The sequence below is a fragment of the Phyllobates terribilis genome, unplaced genomic scaffold (assembly GCF_046119375.1).
Source record: "Phyllobates terribilis strain yellow unplaced genomic scaffold, ASM4611937v1 Scaffold_9__5_contigs__length_417890890, whole genome shotgun sequence".
NCBI classification, from domain to species: Eukaryota; Metazoa; Chordata; class Amphibia; order Anura; family Dendrobatidae; genus Phyllobates; species Phyllobates terribilis.
In genome coordinates, this window is record NW_027362769.1 from 344,523,060 (window position 1) to 344,543,297 (window position 20,238).

The 20,238-nt window shown below is 45.7% G+C and overlaps 1 protein-coding gene and 1 long non-coding RNA gene across 4 annotated transcripts in view; one reads left to right on the forward strand and one right to left on the reverse strand.

Moving 5' to 3' along the window:
- Positions 1 to 1,807: 1,807 nt before the first annotated feature.
- Positions 1,808 to 20,238, reverse strand: part of LOC141162210 (cytochrome P450 2K1-like) — a 100,119-nt gene continuing 81,688 nt past the window's right edge. For both annotated transcript variants that reach the window (XM_073648067.1, XM_073648066.1), the window contains 3 exons: positions 3,437 to 3,624; positions 3,111 to 3,252; positions 1,808 to 2,245 (listed from right to left, as the gene is read on the reverse strand). In XM_073648067.1, the coding sequence (XP_073504168.1) occupies positions 2,058 to 2,245; positions 3,111 to 3,252; positions 3,437 to 3,624 (518 nt within the window). In that variant the 3' untranslated portion in view covers positions 1,808 to 2,057. The remainder of the gene's footprint in view (positions 2,246 to 3,110; positions 3,253 to 3,436; positions 3,625 to 20,238) is intronic.
- On the forward strand, positions 11,343 to 13,454 carry LOC141162211 (uncharacterized). 2 transcript variants are annotated; one of them, XR_012250750.1, is made up of 3 exons: positions 11,343 to 11,470; positions 11,590 to 11,801; positions 12,203 to 13,454. It is a non-coding gene; the product is annotated as an uncharacterized lncRNA (long non-coding RNA). The 2 variants fall into 2 exon arrangements; XR_012250749.1 differs by having other exon boundaries at positions 11,367 to 11,470; positions 11,587 to 11,801.

The following is a 20,238-nucleotide window of genomic DNA, read 5'->3' on the forward strand; positions in this document are numbered from 1 at the left end:
TGCGGCCTCCCGCTGTGTATAAATGGCGCCATGCGGCCTCCTGTTGTGTATAGATGGCGCCATGCGGCCTCCTGCTGTGTATAGATGGCGCCGTGCGGCCTCCCGCTGTGTATAGATGGCGCCGTGCGGCCTCCTGTTGTGTATAGATGGCGCCATGCGGCCTCCTGCTGTGTATAGATGGCGCCGTGCGGCCTCCCGCTGTGTATAGATGGCGCCATGCGGCTTCCTGCTGTGTATAGATGGTGCCGTGCGGCCTCCTGCTGTGTATAGATGGTGCCGTGCAGCCCCCTGCTGTGTATAGATGGCACCGTGCGACCTCCCGCTGTGTATAGATGGCACCGTGCGGCCTCCCGCTGTGCATAGATGGCACCGTGCGGCCTCCCGCTGTGTATAGATGGCACCGTGTGGCCTCCCGCTGTGTATAGATGGCACCGTGCGGCCTCCCGCTGTGTATATATGGCTACGTGTGCTCCATATTGAGTCATACAATTAATGTAAGGCTATGTGCCCACGATGCAGAAATGCTCCGGATTTTTTTTGAGCGTTTCTGCATCTCCCTGGCAGAAAAAAAGCATGCGGATTGTACATGCGGATTGTACATGCTGATTGTACATGCGGATTGTACATGCGTTTTTCCTGCCAGGGACAAGCGGAAGTGAAGCGTTCTTCACTTGCATTTCCGCATGCGGGTTGACAAGCGCTTTCCAAGAAATTTTATCATCACTTGGAAAGTGCTTGACAACTTGGTCACACTATATAAATCCATGCAACCAGCATGGATTTATATAGTGTGACCGTAAAAGAATGGTAAAAAATAAAAAATATATACTTATCTTCTGATGGCCTAACCCGTCATATGACTAAATGACGTCACGGCAGGTCCTTTTCAGACCATCGCGAGCTGCCGTCAAGCCAGGACGCATCGGATAAAGACACCGGGGACCATCAGAAGGTAAGCATAATATTTATTTTTTCTTTTTTTCTTTTTTTACAGGTTTTATGGTACCCGGGTCCGGAGGAGAGTCTCCTCTTCTCCAAACCCGGGTACCATCCGCACATTGGAACGCATGGAATGCGCATCTACAGATCCAGTGATGCAGATTCCATGCATTCCAATGCAAATCAATGGTGGCGAAAACGACGCGATTCCGCAAAATAATTGGTAGTGCTGCGGATTTTTCCACAATGATAATCCGCAGCGGAAATTTCCGCAGCATGTGCACAACACATGCGGATTATCACTGGGGAACATGGCAGACCTTCTACCAAGCGTTTTTTAAGTGTTTCTGCAGCGGAATTGCCCCTGCGGAAACGCTTAAAAAATGCATAGTGGGCACACAGCCTAAAAAAAATTATTATAATTAATATTGTGCCAAATTAATTTCACGTGAACTATCACATGATCTATCACAGGGGATCATGTGACATGTGATACATCAGGTGTGTGTGTGTGTGTGTGTGTGTGTGGGGGTGTGGGTGGGGGTGGGGGGCCCGTGCCTTCTAAACTGCCCGGGGCCCTTGCTACTCTTAATCCACCCCTGCTCGCTCAACACTGATTATAATGAGGTTTGTCAACTTTATCTACAGGTTTCCATCATATCTTAAGCCTAAATTATTGTAAATCAACATTGAAGCCGTCTCCTAAACAATCCTCTCTGGACACGGGGGGAAATGTTTAGGGGTCCAGCAACCTAGTTCAGCTACTATGACATTACCATCCCCTGGCAGAGAAACTACCTCTGCAACATCTGGCACCTCCTCCATGGCTCACCACAAATTGATCTTACAAAATATAAACAGCACACAGTTACAGCACATTGAAATATTTATCAGTGTTACTAAAACTAAAAAAGTTTCCTTTGAATTAAAGACACATTAGGATAATTGGAGGCCATTGCAGGATTTGGTCCACTAAGGTTTGGGAGCTGTGCATTGTGTGGTTCAATAACACAACTTTCACCTAAAGATATTTGATAATGAAATTTTAAACAAAGTACAAAATTAAATATATTAAAATATAATCAACAAAAACACTGATCTCTACTGTTCACCATGCACTAATAGTTTGGCTTTGCACATGTCATGAATGGTGTAGGGACTAATATGAATCCAATGCCAGGCTTGAGATTGAGGTCTTCTCTGGAAACTCCTGGAGGCGGATAGAAAGTAAATGCTTGAAGAAGTCCAGTAAAAAACAGGAAAAGTTCCATCTTGGCCAAGGCCTCCCCAGCACAAGCTCTTCTTCCTGTAGAAATGGGATTACTGATTTAACCATTTCATGTTAAAAAGATATCTTGGACCTAACAATTTGAATATTGTGCATACTTTCCAACTCTCTCTTAATGTTTGGAAAAAAAGGGAGACCTCCAGAAAGCCACAAAAGTTTCATAGACCCCTGGAAACCATTGATGACTGAAGGTTTCCTGTACATCACTCTGGGATGTTTTGTATCCACACTAAGCCCCAGCGTTCATAGAATATTACAAAAATGCTCCATCCGCCACAAGGATGCCAATTACAGAACATGTTCTTGAAAAGGGGTTGAAAAGTGTAATTTTGATACCACTCTTCTCCCCAGATATGGCTAAAGCCATTTAAAAATTAATTCTGATCTTCATGAGCTTAAGTACTTGAGAGCAAACAGCATATGAGGACATTTTAAACTACTAGTTTCTACTCTTCTGAGTGTATACATGCTTGCAACAGGAATTTAAAAGAATCATCATGTCAGTGGCATAGCTTGGGTGTGGGGCATACGTCCTGCTGCTGACTATAAGTGGGGCTTGATCAAACAACTCTGCCTTGGTCAAGATATGTAGATAGAGGGCCAGAGTAGCAAACTGAATTTTTGCCCTGGGTGAAGAACAACATAGTGAAGACTTTTGAGAAATGTACTGTAGGTACTGAAAATTATAAAGTGCCCAAGTATATGCTGAGCATCTTAATAAGACCGTAGAACAGTTTTGATTTTTTTTAGTACAAAATATGGGATTTAGAAAAGTTATGTATTATTTCTTAAAAAAATATAGTCATTCTTTTAGGAAGTGTTTGGGCAGTTGAGTGACATGTAAATGATTTGATTTTGCTTCTTAATAGACGTTATTACTTACCTACTGAGAACGGCATAAATGCATCATGTCGGACAAATTTCCCATTTTCATCCAAGAAATGATTTGGATTAAAATCATAGGGAGTTTTCCATTGAGTCTTGTCATAAAGAACTGATGTCAGGAATGGCATAACTTCTGTACCCTTTGAACAATAAATCACCAAATATCTTTTTTATTATATACATTTCCTTTTAAAAATGTGAAATGATTGGAATGACTGTGGACCCCATAGCAGACCCTTTAACTAATAAGTACGCATATACAGTACTTGTCCAAAAGCTAAAAAAAAATCCTTGAGCATAAGGACAATGTTTTCATAAACTCACTTTTGGGATCAGATAACCCCGGAAATATACATCAGTTGGAGTTGAACGTGACACGTTTAGTGGGACAACATTCCCAAACCTTTGTATTTCATGTATTACTGCATCAGTATAAGGCATTTTCTTCCTATCTTCAACTGTCGGCAGCTGTCCAGGTTTAATATGTGTTTTAATTTCATCCTGTACCCTCTCTGTAAAGCAAAAGAGAAAATATTTTGTTACTTTTTTGTACTAGCACAGTTATGCCAATGTATTTATTTGATAGATTATAGGCTTTTACTCTGACTTGTACTTCCTATATCAGGGGCAGCTTAAACCAGGATAAGCAGCCAATTTATTGAGTATCCTCACTTGCCTATCTTCTTGTTATTGCTTATCTTTCTTTTTAGCTGTTGTACCTATGCAGCAATTGATTATATACAATAGTATAAAAAGTAACAAAAATAGTCTAAATTCCAAAGTCATACTGATAGCAAATTTAGATTGTGAGCCCCAGTGGGGACAGTGCCGATATTATCTGTAAAGTGCTGTGGAATTAATGGCGCTATATAAGTGTGTAAAATAATTAAATAGTCTAAAATAATTTCACTTTTAATTAAATGTATTCAATAACTAAACATGCCTAACTCTTAACTAGGATATATTGTCTAAAACATGGAATTCATAATGGAGTGCACTTTAGTTTATTTTTTCTATTTGTTTTATTATAATATAACTAGATGGTGGCCCGATTCGAACGCATCGGGTATTCTAGAATAGGTATGCGGCCGACGGGGCGCAATTAGCAGAGCGGTGTTTAAATTTGGCGCCCAAATCGCTGATTTGTCGCGTTCGGCAACCGCGACCAATCAGCAAAGCGGTGTTTAAATTTGGCGGCAATATCGGTGATTAGTCGCGGGCGGCGGCCGCGACCAATCTGCGAACCGTGTTAGTGAGGACTGGAGAGCGTGTTTAAATTTGGCACCAAAATCGCTGATTAGTCGCGACCAATCAGCAGAGAGGTGTTTAAATTTGGCGCCAAAACTGCTGATTGGTCGCGGCCGCCGACCGCGACCAATCAGCAGAGCGATGCAGAGCGAGGTTTAAATTTGGCCCCAAAGTCGATGATTAGTCGCGTCTGACGGTCGCGACCAATCAGCGATTTTGGCGCAAAATTTAAACAATGCTCTGCTGATTGGTCGCGGCCGTCAGACGCGACTAATCAGCGACTTTGGGGCCAAATGTAAACCCCGCTCTGCATCGCTCTGCTGATTGGTCGCGGTCGCCGGCCTCGACCAATCAGCAGAGCGTTGTTTAAATTTGGCGCCAATCTCGCTGATTGGTCGCGGATGGTGGCCGCGACCAATCAGCAGAGCGGTGTTTAAATTTGACGCCAAAATCGCTGATTGGTCGTGGGCGGCGGCCGCGACCAATCAGCGAACCATGTTAGTGAGGAATGGAGAGCGTGTTTAAATTTGGCACCAAAATCGCTGATTAGTAGCGACCGCGACCAATCAGCAAAGAGGTGTTTAAATTTGGCGACAAAATCGCTGATTAGTCGCGGCTAAAGGCCGCGACCAATCAGCAGAGCGTTGTTTAAATTTTGCGCCAATACTGCTGATTGATCTCGGCCAGCGACCGCGATCAATCAGCAGAGCGTTGTTTAAATTTGGCGCCAATCTCGCTGATTGGTCGCGGCTGGCGTCCGCGACCAATTAGCAGAGCAGTGTTTAAATGTGACGGCAAAATCGGTGATTGGTCGCGGCCGCTATTTAAATGTGGCGCCAAAATCGGCGATTGGTCGCGGGCAGCGGCCGCGACCAATCAGCAGAGCGGTGTTTAACTTTAGCGCCAAGATCACTGATTGGTCGCGTGCGGAGAGCGCGGCCAATCAGCGAATCGTATTGGTGAGGAGCGGGGAGCGAAATCGTATTAGTGAGGACCGGGGAGCGCCGCAGCCTGTGCGGCTACTTCCGCTGCGAGAACCCAGGACATGAGTGACTGCTCGCAGCAGAAGTATCCCGACCCGCAGCGCGGCTCCCCGGTCCTCCCTTCACACCCTAGCCGCTGATGTCCCCACAGTATCCGCATGGTGTTACAAAGGTCCGGACATTTGTGTTAAAAATCGCTGATTGGTCGCTGGCGCTGCCCGCGACCAATCACCAATTTGGGCGCCAAATTTAAATATCAGACGCCACCAATCACCGATCTTAGCTCCAGATTTAAACACCGCTGTGCTGATTGGTCGCAGCCGATATTTAAATTTGGCGCCCAAATCGGTGATTGGTCGCGGGCAGCGCCAGCGACCAATCAGCGATTTTTAACACAAATGTCCGGACCTTTGTAACACCATGCGGATACTGTAGGAACATCAGTGGCTAGGGTGTGAAGGGAGGACCGGGGAGCCGCGCTGCGGGTCGGGATACTTCTGCTGCGAGCAGTCGCTCATGTCCCGGGTTCTTGCAGTGGAAGTAGCCGCACAGGCAGCGGCGCTCCCCGGTCCTCACTAATACGATTCCGCTCCCCGCTCCTCACCAATACGATTCGCTGATTGGTCGAGCTCTCCGCACGCGACCAATCAGTGATCTTGGCGCTAAAGTTAAACACCGCTCTGCTGATTGGTCGCGGTCGCTGCCCGCGACCAATCACCGATTTGAGCGCCAAATTTAAATATCGGCCGCCACCAATCAGTACATCGGTGTTTAAATGTGGAGCCAAGATCGGTGATTGGTCGCTGCCGATATTTAAATTTGGCGCCCAAATCGGTGATTGGTCGCGGGCACCGCCAGCGACCAATCAGCGATTTTTAACACAAATGTCTGGATCTTTGTAACACCATGCGGATACTGTGGGGACATCAGCGGCTAGGGTGTGAAGGGAGGACCGGGGAGCGGCGCTGCGGGTCGGGATACTTCTGCTGCGAGCGCCCACTCATGTCCCGGGTTCTCGCAGTGGAAGTATCCGCACAGGCAGCGCCGCTGAGATCCATTCGGCTAGGGTGTGAAGGGAGGACCGGAGAGCGGCGTTGACATCCAATTGGTCACGGCCGATATTTAAATGTGCCGCACAAATCGGTGATTGGTCGCGGTCTTGGCCCGCGACTAATCACTGATCTTGCGGCTAAAGTTAACCACTACTGTGCTGATTGGTCGCGGACGCTCACCGCGACCAATCCCCGATTTGGGCGCCAAATTTAAATATTGGCCGCCACCAATCACCGATCTTGGCTCCAGATTTAAACACCGCTGTGCTGATTGGTCGCGGCCGATATTTAAATGTGGCGCCCAAATCGGTGATTGGTCGCGGGCAGCGTTGGCGACCAATCAGCACAGCGGTGTTTAACTTTTGCGCTAAGATCAGTGATTTGTCGGGTCCGAAGACCGCGACCAATCATCGAATCGTCTTGGTGAGGACCAGGGAGCGCCGCTGCCTGTGCGGGTACTTCCGCTGCGAGAACCCGGGACATGAGCGGGCGCTCGCAGGAGAAGTATCCCGACCGGCAGCGCCGCTCCCCAGTCCTCTCTTCCGCATGGAGGTCAGCGACGCCGGCGGTCCATCCGCTGCTACTGGCCGGGAGATGAGCGCCTCGCGCCGCTCATCTCCCGGCTGCATCTCCGTCCCGCAGATGGGTCCGGCGGTCGGGGTCCTTCTGCTGTTGCCGGCCGGGAGATGAGCGCCTCGCGGCGCTCATCTCCCGGCTGCATCGCCGCTCAGCTCCGTCCCGCAGATGAGCCGCTAACGGCCGCCATCTTTTTTCAGAAATCCTGCGGCGCTGATTGGCCGCTGTCGGACCAATGAGCGATGCGGGATTTCCTGGACAGACAGACAGACACACAGACAGACAGACAGACAGACGGGATAAGACGATTATATATATAGATAGAATTTGGAATGAACACTGATATACAGACCCATTTTAAGGCAAAAGGACACCATGAAGACAAAAGAGAACTTGTGCCAAAGTTATTAAAAAGTCTCAATCAGGTGATGGAGACAAGAAACTATTCAAGTCACTGAATATTCTATAGAGTACGGTTATGTAAAACATCTGTCCAGAGTGAGAAATCTTAGGAAAAATGTGCATAAATTGTGCTATGTCCCCGTGCGTGTGCAGTGAAGCTAATAACTACACAGCCTCACTGCGCACGCGCTGGAACATAGCGCGTGTGCAGTGAAGCTGGTAACCACACAGCCTCACTGCGCCCCATAACAATAGCGCTTGCTGGGAGAAATATTCAAATACAGTGACTGAATGTGGCGCTACCCATGACTAAATATGAGAATCACACCCCTATGACTGAAAACGAGCAGGTAGGACAAAGTATAAAAAAGGTTATAAAATCATTATCATACCACCAATTTTAATGAAAAAAGCTTGCTAGTGATGCACATTGCATCATTAACAAAGCAGTGGGGGCAGTGTAGCTAGTACATGACAAGTTCCCTTTAAAGCAAAAGGACACCATGAAGACAAAGCAAAACTTATACCAAAGTTAGTAAAAGGTTCTAATCAAGTGATAGAGACAACAAAATATTGAAGTTAGGGTATGTGCACAAGATGCAGATTTGAAGCAGGAATTTCCTGAGCATTTTTGCCTCTCCCTAGCAGAAATAAAAAGCATGCAGATTTACATGCGTTTTTGACTCGTTTTTACATGCGTTTTTTGAGGCGGTTTTTGAGCATCAATGAATGATTTTTGGAGCAAAATAAAGTTATTTGGTGGGACATTGCTTAAACCATTGGATTACCATACTTTGTTTGGTCATGAAAAGGTCTGATTGACACCTTGACATCACCAAACAAAAGAGCTGGGTGTCAGGTAGTCCTATTCACCCAATCTTCATTAGCATTTCTATTCATGTAATTTATGAGACTGCTGTGAGCTGTTTTTTTTTGTCTAAAAAGGTGCCATTAGGCAAACATTTCCCTGGCCATAATTAACAGCTCACAGCTGGTTTGTTAGCCACTACATTCCCTGATCAGCGCTCAGCAGCGATTTGGACACAACATATTTATGTTGTATCCAAAATGCGGTGTTCTAATGCCGCACTTTTGTTGTCGGTAAATGTGAATCCACCGTATATAATGACACTTTAATTGGTCAAAATCTGCAGCAGAGACTAGTGTGTCTACTACAGAAATTGACATGCTGCGGGTGAGTTTGGGTACGTGGCCACGATCAGAAGCCGCTGCAGGTTTGATGCTGCGTGTATATACAGCGTCAAACCCACAGTGTCCAGATGTTACAGCATAGTGGATGGGATCTCTAGAAACTCCACATCCGCTATGTGTGCATCAAAGGTTGTGAATCACCCGTGGACACTGACATGCTGCACGTCTTTCAGGACCGCAGCGTGTCAATTTTTCTTGCGGAGTCGCTATTCTCAGCCACAGAAATTTGACCACTAGAAAGTATTGAATGTGGTAATTCGCATGGTTCAGTGAACACATGTGGATTTACCTGCATTCAATAGAATGCAAAGTTTTGGACGCATCAAAAACTTGCATCCAAAGCACTGCTACGTCTGAATTATGGGCACAGAGCCTAAAATTAAAGAAAAAAAACGGTGTGGGCTCCCGCATCATTTTTATAACCAGCAGGAGGAAAGCCGACCGCTGGGGACTGATATTAGTAGCCGCGGAAGGGGCCATTAGCCAACAATGTTCCATGGCTATTAATATCAGCCCACAGCTATTTATTTAGCCTTTACTGGCTAGATTACAAAGGGACTCCGGAAAAAAGTTGACGTGGGGCCCCCCTATAAAATCTAATCAGCAAAGGCTAAATTCGACAGCTGCGGATTGATATTAATAGCCAGGGAAGGTTGCCATGAATACTAGCCCCCTCCGCGGCTCTTAATATTACCGCTCAGCAGTTCCAGAAATAGTGCATCCATAAGATGCGCCAAATCTGGTGCTTAGCCTCACGTTTCCACATTGCCCTGTAGCGGCGGCAGGGGGTAATGGGGTTGGGGTTCACGTCAGCCTTGTATTGGTGGCTGACGTGAAGCCCAGATTAGCAATGGAGGGTGTCTATAAGACGCCCCCATTAATAACCGCATGGTAAAATGGTGACCGCTTTTTCAATAAAAGACACAGCCAGAATAAAGTATTTTAATGAAATAAAACACACATGGTTCAACAAAAACGCAAAAAAACAAACAACAATATTCCTCACCTGTCCGCCGTCAACGACGCCAAGGTCTCACTATGATCTGTGTCACTTCTACAGCTGTGACATCAGAAATCACTGATGTCACAGCTGTAGAATATAGCACTGTATACTGACAAGGGTGTAAAATCACCCTGTCAGTATACAGTGCTGCAAGAGGTCACTGGAGTTCATCAGCTGAAGATCAGCTGATGAGCACCCGTGAGTTAGAGACCGTGGGAACATTCTTGTGAATGTCCCCATGGTCAGCTGATCGGTCATGAGACTGATCAGCTGATTACCGGCATCAGCAATCAGCTGATAATCACGTGACAATCAGCTGATTGCTGCCGACACTGATCACCTGATGTTCACGCGACTATCAGGTGATCGCTGATGTCACCAATCAGCTGATGATTGCGTGACCATCAGATGATCAGTGACGTCACCACAGGTCCTGCCAGTACACTGAAGGGTGAGAGCCCGCGCCTTGCAGTGTACCGCTGGACGCCGGAGAGACAACATCGCTGCCGGGACAGGTGAGTACGAAGGTTTTTTCTTTTCTTTTTACTTTTTTAATCTTTTTTTTATTTTTTTTTACTGCCGCGGGCACACGGGCTGGTAGGAGCCGGCTGCTGCTTCTCCCACCCACGCTGCTCTCGCTGTTATCAGTCAGAGCAGCAATTGGATGAGAGGAGTAGCAGTCTCCTTTCCCGACCCGGGTACCAGACGAGGCGCGATTCCAGAGCGATTTTGCGCCTAATGATTTACATTGAAACACAGCAAATCCGCATGTATAGATATTATACATGCGGGTTTGATGCGATTCAATGCAAGTCAATGGGCGCGAATTCGCTGCAGAATCGCTCAAGAGTTGGTTATGTTGCGATTTGTGCCACACTGATAATCCGGTGCGGAAACTTCCGCATCATGTACACAGCACATGCGGATTATCATTGCTATACATGGCAGACCTTTTACCAAGTGATTTTAATGCATTTAACACATTAAAACCGTGTCGTGTGCACCCAGCCTTAGGGTACAGTTATGTATATCATCTGTCCAAAGTAAGAGATCAAAAAGGAAAGCACCATAAAAAATGTGCACTAGTGAGGAAGGTCAGTAATAGAGCTATGATCTTTAATATGGTAGATTCATCAAGTTTTGACCAGGATCTTCAATTCTATGATAAAGTGACAAAGTCACTGTTGAAGTCATATCACATCTTGGCTCCAGTTTGTCAAAATGAATAGTAAACGTTCTGGAATTAAATGGTGTTCTACGAGAAAAAGTGTCATCTTTTATACACAGGAAACCCCCACTGATTAGCAGAATGGGGAATCTTCTCCTGTTTTAACACTAGAACTACTGATGGAGTCATTTTGACTCCTTTCATTTTTTATTTCTCTTCTGTGACTACATTTTTCAGAATTCCGGCTTGAAACTCGGTGACTTTTCCTCAAATATGATGTGAAAAAAGATTTTGTGAGAATAAATAATTTTGGTGAAAAATTTGCGCGTTTTTTTCAATATTTACCAAGAACTACTGAAGGGAGTCATTTTGACTCCCTACTATATTTTGAGGTCCTTTTGTCACTAAATGTTGCTATAAAGTTTTGTGCATAATTTTTTCACTCTGTCTTATTTACCCTGATGTTCATATAGATGTAGTTCAATTTACATGTCAACTTTTCACATTTTCCTTGTGTTTTACCTGCTTGTATTACTGTGTAATGCTGAACAAAATAGCTTGTTTACTCTAGGCTCTTATCTTATGCTAATGAAGGGTGGTGTTTTTCTAAGGTCCTAGCAGGAGACAGTATTCTGGATAGTAACTTTACTTTCAGTTCAGCTGAAGAGACAAAGAGAACAGACGCAGACATACGAGCTCTGAAGACTCATACAGGTATGAATTGTTATGAAATAGTTTAGCTGTCTGTCAACTGATTCAGCCCACCTACTTTTGAAGGTGGCAGAACAGTTATTATTTCTTTTAGTTTTCATTTCATTACTATTTTTCAGCAGGGAACTATATAGAATTATGGAATTTGTGAGGAATATGGAGAGAAGATGTTTGATAAAGCCTCAGGATATTCTGGCTACTTTGCAATCCATACCGGAGGATGAATCGGAATCCGAATTGCAGGAACATGTATTTGATTCTGACAGTGATGAAGATTTCATTCCTCAGAACATATCAAGTGAATCTGAAGACTCAGAAGGAACAAATCCAGAAGGTAAGTAGTTATGTGTATTTATTTGTTCTTCCACACACTGAGTTAGGGCCTGTGCACACTAGCAGAATTCTGGCTGAATAGCCATCTGGATATTCTTGCCGCAATACAGGCCGTACCTGCCCGCTCATGCCTGAAGCTCCGCTCCGAACCCCGGGCTGGAGCCGCTGTCAGGGACAGAGCAGCGCTTGCTTACGCGCGAGCACGGCTCCGTCCCAGACAGCGGCTCCAGCCCGGGGTTCGGAGCGGAGCTTCAGGTATGAAACTCCGCTCTGTACCTGAGCGGGCAGGTACGGGCCGGATTGTGGTGAGAATATCCGGTCGGATATTCCGCCGCTAATCCAGCCAGTGTGCACGGACCCTTACAAAACAAAAATTCTAAATATTCATCAACTTTTTTACAGATATTCCAAGCACATCAACTGGGGATCGGGCTCATGCAGTTATGTTGCCTCGTGACCATCCTCCTGGTCGTGGACAGAAAAAATCAGCAAAACGTCCCAGAAATGAAAGAACAACAGATAACGATGGCGGCGAAGGTAATGCAACAACAAACACCAGAGAAGGCGAATCTGAAGGAATACTAGTTTCAGCGGATGGTATTCAATGGAAACCTGTTGAAATTGGAGAACACTTGCCTGGTAGGCGTGACAGCCAAAATATTCTTCGAGAAGCACCTGGCCCTACAGGATACGCCAGAAGAAATATCATTATCGATAGTCCTTTGAGCGCATGGCGTTTATTTTTTGATTCATATATATTGACACATATAAAGAACTGTACGCTTGCAGAAGCATGCAGGAACAATAATTTACAGTTTACTCTATCTGATGAGGAGCTAGATGCATTCATTGCTATATTCTATGCTCGTGGAATATCTGTCACTCGATTAGCAGCATTTGGTGTAATGACTGGGGAATACCGTTTTGCAAAGCGACAATGTCTAGGGACCGCTTTGTTGAAATTATGAGGTTTCTCAGATTTGATGAGAAATCTACTCGATCGGAGAGACTGCAAACGGACAAGTTTGCTCTATTTTCTACTGTGTGGGACAGGTTTATTGAAAATTGTATTGCGTGTTACAAACCTGGCCCATACATAACGGTGGATGAGCAACTTTTCCCAAGCAAAACTAGGTGTCCATTCACGCAGTACATGCCTTCCAAACCAGATAAATATGGCCACAAATATTGGCTAGCTTTTGATAAGAGGAGCAAATATCTGGCAAATGGCTTCCCTTATCTAGGCAAAGATGACACACGCCGTGCTGAGGACCGTTTAGCTGACCATGTGGTAATGAAATTATTGGACCCGTTTTTGAAAAAAGGTCGCAATGTTACAACCGATAATTATTTTACTTCAGTAAAATTAGCTAAACAGCTAAAAAGCAAAGGAACAACCATCCTGGGAACACTGAACAAGATAAAGCGAGAAGTGCCTAAAGAAATAAAATCCATGAAAGAGGAATTGTACAACACTAAAGTGTTTAGAAATGAAGACAATTTTACACTTACAGTATATCAAGGAAAGCCCAACAAAAATGTTGTCATTTTGAGTTCCGTCCATCCAGATGTTGTTGTTGCGTCTGATTCCGCTAAAAAAACTCCAGAAACGGTAAAGTTTTACAATGAAACAAAATATGGAGTAGATTTAGTGGATCAGATGGCACGAAAATATACCACACGAACATGCACAAGGAGATGGCCTGTTCATGCATTTGAAAATGCCTTAGACTTTGCGGGTATAAATGCATGGATAATATTCAAGGAGATTACCCACCAAAAAATGTCACGCAAGGCATTTTTGCAAACGCTTGTGAGAGAGTTGAGTGGTCCTTATGTCACAGATAGGGAAAAGGGTTCCACGTCCCAAGTTTCTACATGCTCAGAAGTGATGGTTCAAACAAAATTTTGCCAGATCAAAGAAAAGTGCAAGAAAAATAGATCTGTCGGAAATTGTAAGACTTGTGGTAAGTCTTTGTGTGGGCAATGTACTGCCATAAATCAAAGGCAATGCCTAAAATGCGAAACACCAAATGTTTAGAAGGTGAATTCTGCGCCATATTTTCATTTTTATGTTCCTCCACCTACATTTTCTCTGCTTTTTGTTCTTCAGTTGTTGTTTATATGTGTGCACTTGAATAAAAAAAAATGTTTGAAAAACGTCTATTATAATTATTGTTATTTTCTGTAGAAAAATAAGAAAAGCAGAAAAAAAGCAATCAAAAGCATTACTGTTGAATCTCACAATAATAATACATTACAAAAAATATAATTATTAATAAATAACCACAAATGAAACTCTAAAAATAAACGAAAACAAGCAAGGAGTCAAAATGACTCCTTTCAGTAGTTCTAGGCGGGGTCACGAGTCCAGTAGTCCTAGTGTTAATGGAGTGGAGATCAAGCATGGACAGTGCTACTCCATTCATTCTCTGTCGGAGTGCTGGAGATTCGAAAGAGAGTTCCTGGAATACTCCTTTGTGTAACAAAATTCTGTAGCCTGAGGGGACTAAAATCTGCATGTTTATTGGCTATGATTTTTATTGGCTATTTTAGGTGAAAGCTAAATGTTTCACTCTGCCAAAAATCACGTGTCCACACCGTGTAGGGTGGGTAGCAGCATCATGCTTTCGGAATGTTTATATGCCGAATTTCCTAGACCCTTAGTAAATATAAAACATTCAATAAATGGAAAATATATATACTGAAATAACCTCTACCTAATTGATAATAATAGATACACCTATCGTACAGTAGTACCTATTTAAGAGTTAAGAGACCCACCCAAAATTGTATTGAAAAATGTACTTCTACTGGGGTAGTCATTAGTGTTGAGCCACCCCCGTAGTGTTCGAGTTCGGTTCGGTTCGTCGAACACCCGTGTGTTCGCCGAACTGTTCGTCGAACACCTTCGAACACCGTTAAAACCAATGGCAGGCAAACAAAAACACATAGAAACACATAGAAAACACCTTCAAAGGTGTCCAAAAGCTGACAAACTGCTCAGAAGACACAACTAACACATGGAAAAGTGACAAGTACATATAGTCATGAGAAAAGAAAAGAGGTGGAGGAGTAAAAGGAGGGGGAGACACAGATATAGGCATGTCATGCCCTTCTAAAATCCAAAAAGTGAGAAGCCGACACGTTCAGTCCGCTCCTGCCCGTGCCACCTCCGTGTCGCCGGGTTTGTGCCAGAGCCGCGGTAAACCCAGACGGCCAGCCCCCCTCTCCCAATACTGGTGCCTGTCCGCTGGTGGGTCGAGCGAGCCCCACTGTGGTGGAGGCAGCTCTAAGCTTTTTAATTTAAATTGTCTCTCTAATTTGAATGAATACACTTTAAATCCATTTACAAGGATCTATTGGAGGGCAAGTCTCATGCCAGCAGCCGCGTAATTCCAGCTCCAGTAGCGTCCACTAAAGCTGCTGCAGTTAAAAAGCTTTTATAAGGATCGAGCTCGGCTGTCCACCGCAAGGCATCCTACTGCCAGTCCCAGCCCCTATGCCTTGGGGTGCCTCCTGATGCTCTTCACTGAGTATCCCGTGGTCCCGAAGCATTTCCTTTGAAAAAATTAAGTGTCCAAACTACAGGTGGTGTAGCTTGCTTAACAGCCGGGATAATCCGCTGACTAGCAGACACTGCTACTAGGCACAAAGTATTTCCTGGGCTAGATGCAGTTAAAAATTTGTAATTAGATACTCTCGTTGGATGCTGAGAAAGCATTCCATAGAGTCTCCTGGCACGCCATATATGATTCTCTTAAAAAGCTTGGGGTAGGGGTCTAGGGGACCCTTTTATAGCCAAAATCACGGCCCTGTATCGCAATACGTCACCTAGGCTGAAGATAAATGGAACTGTAGCACCCTGAGGGCTCGGTTGCTACAGAGGTATTGCACCTCACCCAGAGGTGTGATATCTCACTCTCAGGTAAGGATGGGGTGTGGATCAGGACCCGACACCTGCATGCATTACACCACATTGCCGTGGGGCAGGGCGACCAATATGCCCCTGAGATGGGCACGACAGTCCCTGTCCCTGGCTGGAGTGGGGGGAGGGAACACTGAGGAAGGGGAACCCTGTAGTGCAGGAGCAGGGAGGAAGCAGTTCCTGGGTGCATTGAGAAGGGAGTATAAAAGGTGGGCACCATCTTAGTTCAGTGCAGAGAAGTCTGAGCAGAAGTGGCAGGGAGCAGGGGCTCTGCATGAGCTCTGCTCCGGAGGCGGGCCTAGTAACAGAGGCCCAGGCCTGGAAGAGGGAGAAGGAAGGAAGAGGAGCGGAGAAGGCTCCAGGAACAAGGAACGAAGGGATCCCAGGGGTGCGGACGGGCGAGTCACCACCGCACGCCCGAATCCACCTGCATGGAGGGGTCAGGCCAAAGGGGGAGACCGGTCCCCGAAACTAGTGGAGGCAGGAAACGACCCTCAGCTAGAAACCGGAGGCTGTGACATTTTATGTGGCGCAGCCCCTCGCTACACCCGCTAGGAGGGCAGCACATAGGGTCAGGGAAACTGGCGCCAAGTTTACCAAGAGGAGGCCCGAGGCAGCCGGACAGGAGGGTTGGTAAGAAAGGCCAGACAAAGGACACACAAAGGGGGTCCTGTGAAGCGCTCCAAAGTTATCTGGGAGTTGTCTGAGCCCCTCACCTGGTGAGCACAGTACGACGTGGGCAGCCGTTACCTGCAGACGTGGTCTGGATAATAAGAACTGTGAGTAAAGGCCCTGGACTGCATCACTGACTCCGTGTCGTTACTGCTGCTGCCCTGCACCATCACCCCCATCCTCCACATACACTGCCCTGAGGCTATACTCCTCCCGTGGGGAGTTATGCTACGCTCTGCTGCACCCACAACACCAGCCTCAGCGGTCTGCCCTGCAGCGGCGGTTCACTCTGACCGCAATCCACGGGTGGCGTAGTCGGACATTTAAACATCAAAACCACATAAATAGTTCCGCCACTGGTTTGACCACCCTGAGCCACGGAACCGGGTCGCCGCCACGAAGACTACAACCACCAGCATCCACCAAAAAGGGTCCGGCTCCGGGTATCCCAAGGCCCAGGGGGTGCATCAGAACATTTTCATCACCTTTCACAATCACCAATGGGACAAGGCAGGGATGTCCTCTGTCCCCTCTCTTATACATCCTAGTGACGGAGCACCTGCTCTCATCAATTCGCCATAACCCCAATATTAGGTGGATTGAGGTGGGAGGCACCGAGTACAAGTGCTCTCTATTTGCTGATGATGTACTAGTATATATCACTCAATCACATATATCCATCCATGCTGTTATGGCTGAAATAGATCACTTTGTTACATGGTCAAATTTTAAAATAAATGCAGCGAAGTCTGAGGCCCTCAATGTCTCCCTCCCCAAATCCATATAGGATTCCATCCAGTCCAACTTTCCCTTTGCCTGGCCCTCACAGGGTATCAAATACTTAGGAATTCCTATTCATAGAGACCTCTCCCATCTATGTTATCTTAATTTTGGGCCCTTTATTGAACAACTCCATACAGACCACGGTTGGCAAGTTAGAACTGTAAGATTCACTACATGAACCACTGGTGTTTTGTGGAAAAGCACATGTACACTGTGTTCCAAATTATTATGCAAAAAGTGTTTAGGAGTGATAAGGGAAGAATTTGTTTGTTTGTCAGTTAAACTCATTGATGGTGATGTGTGTCAGGGCTCTTTATATCACTGTAAGCAATTGCAGACACCTGTGCTAATTAGTTTGGCAGGTGTGTCCAATGAGAGGCAAGACTACTTAAGAAGGCTGTCTCACATTATTAAGCAGCCTACATTTTCTGCCAAAATGGGAAAGAAAAAGGATGTGTCGGCTGCTGAGAAGCAACAAATTGTGGAGTGTTTAGGTCAAGGCATGACTACAATCAACATTGTGCGATGATCAGGATGAAGTGTCTTGGCAATCAAGAAGTATGTAGCTGATTCACAGTACACACGTGTGCGTGCTGATAAGGGCAAATTGAGGACTCTTTCCTACAGGCAATTACGTCAGGTTAAAAGAGCAGCAGCAAAAAAACCTTGTCATAGCAGCAGACAAGTTTTTGAAGCTGCTGGTGCCTCCAACGTCCCCCGAACAACAAGATGCAGGGTCCTTCAGAGGTTTGCAGCTGTGCATATGCCATCCTGTCGACCTCCTCTATCCACTTCACACAAGCAGAAACGGCTCCAGTGGGCCAAACATTACATGAAGACTGATTTCAAAACTGTTTTGTTCACGGATGAGTGCCATGCAGCGCTCGATGGTCCAGATGGATGGAGTGGAGGATGGCTGGTTGATGGACACTCCACGCAAACACGGCTACAGCGCCAACAAGGAGGAGGTGGAGTAATGTTTTGGGCTGGAATCATGGGGAGAGAGATTGTCGGCCCCTTTAGGATCCCTGAAGGCGCTAAAGATGAACTCCATAATGTATGTGGATTTTCTCAAACAGCTCTTCCTGCCATGGTTCAAGAAGAAGAACCATGTATTTCACAGCAAGATCATTTTTTTGCATGATAATGCACCATCTCATGCTGCACATAAAACATCTGCATCTCTGGCTGATATGGGCATAAAAGGGGACAAACTTATGGTGTGACCCCCATGCTCCCCTGACCTCTACCCCATTCAGAACCTCTGGAGCATCATCAAAAGGAGTGTCTATGATGGCGGGAGGCAGTTCACATCTAAGCAACAGCTCTGGGAGCATATTCTGTCCTCATGCAAAACAATTGAAGCAGAAACCATCCAAAACCTGACAAATTCAATGGACGAGAGAGTTCAGAAGCTCCTTTCGAACAAGGGGTCCTATGTGAAAATGTAACATCACCTAGAATAAAGTTTTGAATTGAAAACTGTTTGATTTCAGTTTCTAATAACCTGCTAATGCTTATAATTTCAAAAATGACCATTTTTTTGGTCTTTATTAAAATGAAAAGGTTGATCGAAAAGTTTGGGGGATCTAAGAGTGTGGCAACCCAGTAGTCATGATTACTTCGAATTCTGACAATATGAGGGTCATGCTGCAGGTAGTGCAGCAAGAAGGCACTTATGTGTCTTGCGCATCTCGGAGCCCCAAAATTATTTTCCGGGCTAGATGCAGCTACAAATTATTATTAATTTTAAATCTGGTGGAGCTTAGTATAGATGGGCTAATAGGACCAGTGCTGCACACTGCTACAAAGCCCAAATTATTTTCCAGTCAAGATACAGATAAACATGATTAGTAATTTGAAAGCTTAAAACGGTTGGTAGGGTGATTTTAACCAATCATCAAGCTTTTACTCTCCCCAGGATGACACAGGGGTAGAAAAGTCGTTTCAGATCCATGATTTGTTCATCTTTATGAACGTGAGTCTGTCTACATTATCAGTGGAGAGCCGCGTGCGCTTATCTGTCAGCACACCACCAGCAGCGCTGAACACACGTTCAGACAGAACGCTGGCTGCGGGGCATGACAAGATCTCCAAGGCGTAAGTGGCTAGCTCCGGCCATATATCCAGATTGGAAGCCCAAAAAGAGTAAGGGTCCAGTGACACAGTCATGGCTTCAATGTTTACTTGGAGATACTCCTGTACCATCGTCTCTAGGCGTTGACTATGTGTCAGACTTCTTGTCTCCTGTGGCCTTGCAAAGGATGGGCTAAAAAAGTGGTGAAATGATTCCGCAAAATTGATGTTACCAGCAGATACTGTGGTTCTGTTACGGTTTGAGTGCTGAACACTTGACGGTCCCACGGTTGGCAAGTTGGAACTGTGAGATTCACTACGTGCACCACTGGTGTTTTGTGGAAAAGCACATGTAAGATTCTGCAACAGTCTCTGCTGATACTCCTGCATGCGTGCATCCCTTTCTATGGCAGGAATAATTTCTGCAAATTTACTTTTGTACCGGGGATCTAACAGTGTGGCAACCCAGTAGTCAGGATTATTTCTAATTCTCACAATTCGAGGGTCATGTTGCAGGTAGTGCAGCAAGAAGGCACTCATGTGTGTTGCGCATCCAGGAGCACCAAGTCCCTGTTGTGTTGGTGGCGAGGTAACAATCATGCTTCCTTCCTCTGTCCTCTCCCCCCAACCTCGCACAACAGAAATGTGATCAAGGTCTCCCTCATCTGATGAGTCTTCCATCAGTTCGTCCTCCACTTCTTCCTGGGCTCCTGCACCTTCCTCACTAGTTTGGCTGCTACCATGCGCCCTGGTAAAACCATCTCCCCCACCCTCACATGCCTGCCGCCTTGGTGCTGCCGACCGTCTGGACCTTGCAGATGTTAGCCCTTCCGCATACAACTCCTCCTCCTCTACTTCCTCCACCTCCTCTTGTGCCACCACCTGACTCCGAATTCTGTTTAACATGTGCTCCAGCATGTAAATCACCGGAATAGTCATGCTGATAATGGCATCGTCAGCACTAAACATCTTCGTCGCC